We start from the raw sequence: 10102 nt of genomic DNA, 5'->3' as shown, positions 1-10102 counted from the left end.
GGTAGTGGGAGTCCTTTTGAGCAGTCATTTAACTTCAATTTTGATGACTTATTTAAAGACTTTGGTTTTTTTGGTCAAAACCAAAACACTCGGTCCAAGAAGCATTTTGAAAATCATTTCCATACACGCCAGGATGGTTCCAGTAGACAGAGGCATCATTTCCAGGAGTTTTCTTTTGGAGGAGGACTGTTTGATGACATGTTTGAAGATATGGAGAAAATGTTTTCTTTTAGTGGTTTTGACACTACCAATCAGCATACAGTACAGACTGAAAATAGATTCCATGGATCTAGCAAGCACTGCAGGACTGTCACTCAACGAAGAGGAAATATGGTTACTACATACACTGACTGTTCAGGACAGTAGTTTATTCTTTTCTTGTTTTAACTAAATCCAACTAGTTGACTTTTCCTCAATGTCTTTGATGCAAAGCAATTTTCTGTGAACTGTTTTTGACAAGTGCATGATTTCACTTACTTTGAACAACTTAATATAGCTGTTAAGTATATTTAAATTGTTTTTGACAAATTCAGCATTCAGCTAGTTAGAGAAGTAGCTAATTATTAGCTTTTTTTTTTTTTTGGATTAGTAAAGGTTCTTTTAAAAGAAAAAGGTATTCTAAAATCTGCCTTTTTTTTTAAAAATCTATCTGCCCTTGGTTTCATTACTATAGCTAGTTTTATTACCAAGAAAGATTGAGTTTGCCAGAAACACATTTAAACTTAAAAAGTTACAGTAGATTTCAGTTGTGTGAACTTGTATAATTATTGAGGTGAAACCTTTACTAATTTAAAATTGCATGCTCTATAGCATCTCTGCCTTGGGTTGCTGAGTGTACTTGACTGTATAATTGAGTCAGCAAAGGAGAGCAGTATCTTGGTTAATTGCCATTGAAAGGCTTAGAAATTGATTAACTTTCCAGAGAGATTTTTTAAAAAATTTCTTGAGTTTTTCCTAATTTAACTAAAATTTAGAAAAGCTAAGATATGGTTTGATATTGACCATAGAACCCATGTCTTTCTATAATCGATGTGGAGTAAAAGAAATTATTATATTGCTTGTGGTCATTTAAGTTGAAAGAAAGTTGAAAACGTATGAAGTACTGCCAAGAGATCATTACTTGTTTGGCCCCTAGCTAATGATTTTGTAGTGTTGAAATCATAGCTACTTCACACATCTCTGCATATTTCTTCCTTGGTTGTTGACACTCTAGATTTTAATACGGATTTATGTGTTGTGTGGTTCCTCTTCTCTGCACTCATCTTTATCTAGAGATTGACTAATACCTCATTCTGTTTGTAAAAACAGCCAGTAATTTCTGTGCAACCTTATTACGTGCAATATTTTTAAATCCTAAGCAATGTGTGCTTTTGTTTTCAAATAGACTTCTTTAGTTCTGCACTTTTCCATGTTGTACTCCGTATGAGTATTAATCCTATGGATACATATTAAAGCTAGTAAATGTCTCATGCAATATTGTGTGTGAGTGAAAGAAATACAATATTTATAACCTCATGTTCTCTGTTGTCATTTTATTGTTATAAGCTTATTATGAGGTATAGAGTATATTGTATATAATCAGTAAGGCATGTTGACCTAAGCCATATTCCAGGATCACTTTAGGCTGAAAATCCTGATAAGACTTTGTGTACCATTTGATAGTTTCTCTTGCTGTGTTTTCCTCCTTCCCTCACACATTTTGCTAGTTTGAAGATGGTGTAAAATACAGTTTTGTACTTGCTTGCTAGGAGCAAGTATTCCTTCCTCTTTAGGCCTAGTTGGGAAAAAGCAGAGATTTTTACATACAAAAAAATTCTATGGAGAAATTCTACTCTGTACCACATGGGGTCACCATGAGTTGGAATCGATTTAATGGCAACTAACAAAAACATATTGGTTAATCATCTTTAATTTGGAAACTGAAGAAAATTTATTATATTTAGTTACCCTAATTATTTCCAAAAGGAGGTCTGATGGCACTGTGGTTAAAGCATTGGGCAGCTAACCAAAAGGTCAGTGGTTGGAAGTCACCAGCAATTTTGCAGGAGAGAGATGAAGCAGTCTGCTTCTGTAAAGATTTACATCCTTGGAAACCCTATGGCCAATTCTACCCTGAGTTAGTGAGTCAGAATTGACTTGATAGCAGTGGGTTCTAGGAAATTATACTTTGTTTTGCAGTAAGAAAGCCATGCCTTGAATTTTAGACTGAGAATTGTGTGTAGACTATTAAATAAAAGTAAGGCCAAAAAAAAGAAAAATCCATTTTAAAAATCGTGGTTAACTTTATATTAACATCTGTCCGTTTTTTCCAAGTCTCGCTTATCTTGCTTGTTTTTCCCATTCTGAATATTTATTTCCATACTTGGTTTTTTACCCTCCTTTTTAACTCTTAATGCTGAATTTTCAGAGGAAAGATGTACCTGAATCGTGCAAACAACAAGAAAAATACCAAAGTAACTGATAGATGTGAATGTAGTTTAAGCAACTGGAAATTAAACCAGTAATCAACATAAAAATTCCCTCAATAAATGTAATTTTTCTCCTTTATAGTTGTATAGATTGAATATGCAAATAATCAAATTGGAAAACTTACTTACTTGAAGAAATGACTAGTTAAATAGCTTAATGTACACTCTACACAAATGAACAAATAATAAATAGGGTTTATCAAAGTCTTTTTAGGAAAATACCATGACTTGAAATCTTTTTTTTTTGGAGCTGAATTCTGTAAGTCTGAGTTTTACTGGTTGGATATGTTGAGTCCTCTAGGGCATGTGGTAGGCATGTGATTCTTCTGGTTATTGGTGTCATGGTGCTTCTGAATTACATAATTGACTCCTATTTGATCTTATGGCTGATTGTAGGTGTTTTTTTTGAACCAAGAGTTTGTCAGGTCCAATTGGCTGGGATTAATTCCATGAGAATTTGGGTTGCCCAAGGTCAATTAAGAATTCACACATTCCTTTTTGAAATAGATTTTTGTTTAGCAATTAACACACTAGAGGAAAGAATTACTAAACAGAATAAAGAGATTGGTACCAGCAACAGGTCTCTAAATTAGTTTTTATATTCTTCATGTTAATACTGGGGCTTTCAGTTACAGATAACAGGTTGAATACAATCAGTATGTGATTGTTGCCCCTTTCCCTTGGATCCAGTGAAACGACAACATACAAGAATGAAGGCATGCCAGCGCTGGGAAAGATGTTTTGAGACATTCCAGGAAGGTGTAAAGCAGAAGAGATTGGAATAGGAGAAATCAGAATAAAACCACAGATTGGCTAAGGGTCAGACTGGAAAATCAAACAGCAACAACCCTATAAAATGGTAGCAATAGTAGGGTCAGAACCTGTTTAACTTCAGGGAAGATAATGTGAATCAGGGCTGGTTCCAACAAAGTGGAGAGGTCAGATGGACCACCACTCTCCAACATTTTTACCAATTCTGATACCAGCCGTCCTTCCTAATGGCATGCTACTTCTCTACTGGGTTTGATAATCCTTTATAACGGCTACACACAACTCACCTTTCTTACATTTAAGTGATTTATTAAGGAACAGGGTACGAGTCGGGAACAGGATCAGGAAGCATGAAGACAAAGTCTCCCTTTTCCCGTGAGGTCAGCTTTCTCAGCCCCTCTTGGTTGTGCAGGTCTCTTTCAGGACATACCTCCTCTTGGCCCCTATAAGGCCAGGCTCTTGGCCCTACTGTTACTACCAGTAACCTACTGTTACTGAAGGGGTGCTGGACCCCTTCAGGCCTGTCGTCATCAGCTCTGCTGCCAGGTCCCTTCTGGGCCTCTTTCTGCCTTCTGTGTTACAGCCCCTGAAAACGACATTACAGCTTCTTTCACGGTCCCTTGCATCCCTCCTCTACTTCTCTCTTCTTCCTTTTGCTGCTTCCTGTTTTCATGCTCTAAAAAGCTCTGTAGGGTTGGCTGCTTATATACACAGCATATCAATTTTAAGGCATAGTCCATTCCAGCAGGGGCGCCACAAGCAACACACACAGACTTCCTTTGCACGGTAGGCTACAACTCACCTCATTTGCATAGTCTTGATCAATCCCTACAAGGTGTATCCTGATCACAGGGCAGGCTGCAGCCCAGGACCAGACAAAAAGTATCAAAACCAAGTTGTTTACTGTTTACCCAGGAAATGTCAATCAACCTGGACAAAAGTAACAAACCCTGTAGAGAAAAAAACTAGGGCAAAGGTAAATCCTCAGGGTTTAGGGGAAAAATCTCTCAAACTGTTTTTCCAAAGAACCAAGGGAAAAGGACACATAAAAGAACTCATTTCACCATAAATCCCATTCCTAAAACTAAAAGAGAAGGAATTCAATCATGATTCATTGAAGAACTGGTTTGGAGATTCCTGCCTTTCTTCGCCCAGGTAAGCAGTTGTTGACAGATTTGCTTTTTCTTCAGGGCAGAGAATAAGAATAGGTTTCTAAAGAAAGGGATTATCTCTGGAAGGCTTTCCAATGAAAGTATTGGGGTATGATAGAGCAAAGGTGAGGTGAATTTCCACTTGGGAGCAGGGAGAATGTTGGTGATGCAAGGCAGCATTTCAGTCCCAGAATAAAGGTCCCTTTCTTTGGCATTGTGGAGGACAATAGCCACACATTCACCTGCAAGCCCCTGCCTGTTGAAATGCTTAGACAACTCACACAGACCCTAGCGCATGTAATGGTTAAGGTTGTGTGTCCACTTGGCTGGGCCATGACTCTTAAGTGGTTTAGCTGTTATGATGTAATCATTTCCCATCATGAGATCTGATAAAATGTAATCACCTTTATGATGAGATGTGTTTTGAGCAGCCAGTCAGTTGAGAAGGAGTTTCCTCAGGGGTGTGGCTTCCTTCTGATTTATATATGGGTGTCCTGGGAGAGTTCTCTGGTTTTCTGCTGGACCTTGATCCTGCGTCTAGCTCATCATTATCTCTGGTTCCTGGACTTAACCTGGTGACCTGCTCTATTGCCTACTAGTCTTGGGATTGTGCCTTCGCAATCTGTGAGCCAGCCAACAATCTGCTATTTTACCTGATGATCTTGGATTTGTCATCCTCTGAAGCCAGCAGCCTGCTATACCGCCTGCCAGTCTTAGGTTTATCAGTCCCTGAAGCTGCATGAGTCAGGAGAATCCTCCAGCTTGACATTTGATTTGCAGACTTGGGACTTGCCAGCCTCTACAACTGCATGAGCCATTTCCTTGAGAAAATTTCTCTCTATATAAAAGCTTCACTGGTTTTGCTTTTCTAGAGAACTCAGTCTAAGACAGCCCCTATTTAAAAGGAGGTCTAATGGGGAAATACATAACTGCTGAAGAAACTGTTTTATTTAGCTATTGGTGCAATTTGATGTAGTCCTTCATAAACACAGATATTCAAGGAGTATCAGATTTCTAAGGAAAATAAACAACAAAGAAGAGAAGCCCCCAAAACCACCCTTGAAGGAAAGAGACGCAATTCAGGAACTGCAAGATAATTTAAAATTTAAGTTAGTATTTTCGAACTCTTGATAGAATATTGTATCAATAAATCAGGCACAGGTTCTTATCTAAATGCTCCAAGTAATGACAGTATCAGACAGGATAGGTGAAGAAAAAGGGGCCCATGTATAGATTACATTCACAATGACTACAACCAAAGTCAGTGGGTGATGCAGCAAACATGCAGTGTATAGATTATCTACTTTAGGCCTATTTTGACTCATCCAAAATTCAGATTCTTACTTCTTATTAACTTTGATACCCAAGCCCTTTCCCCAGCCTCTCCCCAAATGTTGTCCTGGAGGGGAGCCACCTAGATAATTTGTTGTGCAGTTTCTATTTATTGTTATTCATTATATTTATGAGTGTGGCCAGGGCAAAGGTGGTGAAGAGAACGCATCTTTATTTTCCAGTTTCTCCACAAGTTCTTATGTTCTATACACTTTCTTCCGAATGTACTAGCTCATTTTATCTCTATTAACCACACTTGATATTTTTTCCTCTTTCAATAGAATAAATTCCTTTTCACTTATATTTGTCACTTAACACTGCCTGTAATGAAAAATGAGCGATTAGAAAATAAGATTAAAGTTTATGATGAATGCCAAAATCATTCAAAATATGAATGATATGAGTGCAGTTAAAGATAAAATTGGTGATCTGCAAGTCCCCCAGAATATAGAGCAAATAGAAATTAAAAGTATGAAAGAAAAGTCAATACATGGGATACATCAGACTGATCTATATTTATCTTACAGGAATTTCAGAAGGAGAGGACTGAGGCAACGAAGGGAAGAAAATAAAGAAGAGTAGAATTTTCCAAAGTGGAAGAAGGGCTGACTGAGTGTTAAGACGACTGAAACAAAACCAAAAAGCTACTATCAAGACTTATCCTGGTGAAGTATCTGAAATCTTAAGGTATGAGGTGATTCTAAAAGGTTCCAGATATATTTATTAATTAATCCATTCATCAAGTATTTACTGAGCTCCTAATTGTGCCAGGCACTTTTCTAGGTGTGTGGAATAAATGTATTAGTCAACAGTCTTGGAGCTTATATTCTTGAGGAAGAAGACAAATAATAACCATAATAAATAAGTAAATGATGATGTAAAGTGATAAATGCCCCCCCCCTTTTTTTTTTCCAAATTTACTTTTATTGTGGTGAAAACACACACACCAAGACATTCACCAGCTTAACAACTTCCACATTTACAGCTCAGGGACGTTGGTGATGTTTTTCATGTTGTGCCATCATTATTGCTATCCTTGTGATAAGCTCTTTGGAAAAAGAAAACACAGCACAGGGAAGGCATGCAGGTTGAGGGTGTGTTACAATTTTAAACAGGATGGCCAGTGTAGGCGTCTTTAAGAAAAGTGAATCTGTGCAAAGACTTGAAGGGAGTTATAGAAGGTATGTGTGGCAAGTTCCAGGAACATCGAAGAAGCCAGTGTAGCTTCAGCTCGGTAAGTAATGGGAGAGTAGTGAGAGACAAGTTTATGAAGGAAATGGGACTTCCATAAAGGCTTTGGGCTGTATGCTAAGTGGAATGTAAAGTGACAGCTGAGTTTTAAGCAGACAAATGACTGGATCTTTCATTTTAAAAGTATCACTTTGACAGCTGATAAAAGACTGTAGAGGACAAGGGTTGGTATGGGGTGACCAGGTAGGAGGCTATTACAGTGCCTCCAGGTGAGAAATCATTGCAGCTTTTACCAGGGTAGTAACAAATGGAGGTGGCGAGAAGTGGCTGGATTCCAGCTGTATTCTGAAAGTAGATCTAGCAATATTTGCAAAATAATTTGATGTAGGCATGAAAGAAAAGTGAAGGATGATTCATAGCTTTGTGGTCTGAGTTACTGCACAGCTCGAGTTGCCATCAAGTAAGATGGAGAAGGCTACTGGAGAAAGCCATTTAGGAGGGAAGATCAGAGGTTCAGTTTGGACGTATCAAAGTTGAGATGCTCAATAGATGGGTGGAGATATGTCTGGGGTTTGCTAGAACTGAGCTGGATATATACATAATGGAGTTGTCAAAATATAGGTAGAATTGGAGACAAAATGAAATCACCAAGGGAATATAGATAGAGATAAAGAAGTGATCTAAGAACCGAGTCCTGGGGTACTCTAAAATTGAAAGTACAAGGGGAAGATGAAGAACCCACAAATGTCCTTGAGAAGGAGTGTGATGTCTGGCAAAACCACACAGGTCACGAAATGAAGCAACATGAATGGATTAATAGTTTTCTTTTTTTATTTAAAAGGAACAGAGGCCAGGCGGACACCCTGCATATTCTGCGGGAGTGACCCCTGATGCCTTTGTTCTCCTTTATTTATATGTTTGTCCATGATTACATTATTAGTCTTGGAATCCGTACAGTCAGCTTATTCTCTACAGAGTTAAAGTTTTACTCTTCTACCTGCTCAAGGACAACGGGTGGTCATTAAAACAATCACAGAAGTCTCCTCAGGAATCAGTCTTGTAAAATGTTGCTGCAAAGTCAGGTAAGATGATGATTGAGGACTGACTTTTTTTTTTTTTTCCTGGTAATATAGAAGTCAAAATGACCTTGATAACACCCATTTCTACCAAGTGATGGTGGAATGCCTGATTGGAGCTGGTTAAAGAGCTAATGACATAAAAAGTAAGTGCTTCTAAAGAATTATTTGGAAATAATTTGCAGTGAATGCATTTCTGAATAGGATTTTTAATATAGAAATCTTAGTAGTTAAGCTTCAAAGAGTGTAGTGTTGCACAGAAGGAGTCCCTTGGGTGGTCCAAATGATAAAGCATGTGACTACTAACAGAAAGTTTGGTGGCTCAAATTCACCCAGAGGTACCTTGGAAGAAAGGCCTGGCAATTTACTCGTGAAAGGTCAAAGCCTTGAAAACTCTGTGGACTCAGTTCTACTGTGCACATATGGGGTCACCATGAATTGGAATAGACTCAATGGCATCTGGTTTGGCTTTTTGTTTCCACAGAATGTTAAATGTGCTGTGACAAATAAATTTTGTTTATTTCCCAAATATATTGGTAAATGTCTGAAATCTTAAGGTATGAAAAATTCTGAGAGACTTATTCATTAATCTATTCATCAAGTATTTACTGAGTGCCTAACTGTGCTAGACATTGTTCTAGTGTGTGGAATATGGAAAATAAATTTGGGAAAGGCTGGATTAAGATTCAAACTTTGTTAAACAAATTTCTTTACAGGTGGGCTTCTCAGAGCCTTCAGTATTCTAATCTACATTGTGAATATCTAGAGATATTCACAATGCAGATTATTATGTAGATACCAAGGATTAATTGCCAGATTTACTGGACCATGGTACCATTTTTATCCAGAATATCCGTAACCATATGTGGTGTACAATATTCAAAGTTTGATAAATATTGGCTTAAGTAACACTGAACATAGAAGTAGAGTGAGTATTTGGAATTTGTTCATGAATACATGTGAAATAATACTTAATGTAGCCCAAGATGATTGCATATATTATGCTGATACTTGTGATCGCATTATCCAGAAAAACATATATGTGAATTAACTATGATCTGAAAGAGGTTAGTCTATCAGAACCCCCTTATGATTTCCTTTAGCCTACATTTCATCAACATGCTTTTCTTTTGATCACTGCTCTAGGTCCTTGAATAACATTGTTTCTTAAGGACTATTTTACACATCTAATAGCCATCATCAAACAAATTATGAGAGAGCAAGTTAAGTAAATGAAAAAAACTTTATTATTCTCCCAAGGGGATAAAAACAGCCATTCTCGTTACTAAAATGTATTTTTAAAGTAAGACAGTATTTGAGGACAGAAGAATAAAGATGCCCTCTTAAGATAAAGACAAAATCACTCTGCCTCATCCTTCTAGTAATTGGACCAGTATTAGCAGCTGGTAGAGTCAAACAAGTTTTGATAGTTGAGTTGTAAATTGAGGTCTATCTGGGCAGTGAGGAGTGGAGTAAATAAACACACATAAACACACTCTGTACGTATTTTTCTTGGCTATGTCTACAAAATAAGAAGTTGTACTGAAAACAGATCAAAATACTAACATAAGTGACTAATTAATTGCAGAGTCTTTCTAGAATTATCTCACTCATTTATTTTGCATATATGCCTAATTCAAAAATTAGTGATCTTGTTTCTAATGTAAACTATAATAAAATTTCTGCCAAGTGTTAATGAGAATTTCACATTTTGTGGGCAACACAAAGTGTTCCTTTCTCTCCCAATCCCGTCACACCAAAATAAATAAATAAATAATTTGAAAACAGTGAGAGGGAGAGAAAGAAAAAGAAGGAGAATGGGAGGAAAGGAATGGAAGACACTGAATTTAGAAAAGCCACTCATAGACTTTTGTTGGCAAGGATTGAAGAGACATGAGCAATATTTTGTGGGGTCAAAAAATGATTTTCCTTTAAAGGAGCAAGGATTAGATTGACAGCTTCTGAAAAGTTATAACTGATGCTCAAATGGGATGAAACAATGTCTTCAAGGGAAAATAATTTTGAACCTACAGTTTTGTATCCAGCTAAATTATTAGTAGAAATAGAAAGCAAGACTAAAATAAAGATATTTTTAAAATGTAGGAACTCAACT

General features: G+C 37.1%; 1 protein-coding gene across 1 annotated transcript in view; it reads left to right on the top strand.

Annotated features, from left to right (window-relative positions):
* DNAJB9 (DnaJ heat shock protein family (Hsp40) member B9) overlaps positions 1-366 on the top strand; it is a 1804-nt gene extending 1438 nt beyond the window's left edge. The window contains 1 exon segment of the mRNA XM_042781493.1: positions 6-366. Within this exon segment, the coding sequence (XP_042637427.1) occupies positions 6-366 (361 nt within the window).
* Positions 367-10102: the final 9736 nt, after the last annotated feature.

Source organism: Orycteropus afer, unplaced genomic scaffold (assembly GCF_000298275.1).
Source record: "Orycteropus afer afer isolate SDZICR_OR568_19922 unplaced genomic scaffold, OryAfe1.0 scaffold00007, whole genome shotgun sequence".
NCBI classification, from domain to species: domain Eukaryota; kingdom Metazoa; phylum Chordata; class Mammalia; order Tubulidentata; family Orycteropodidae; genus Orycteropus; species Orycteropus afer.
This window is presented reverse-complemented; position numbering and strand designations above follow the sequence as displayed.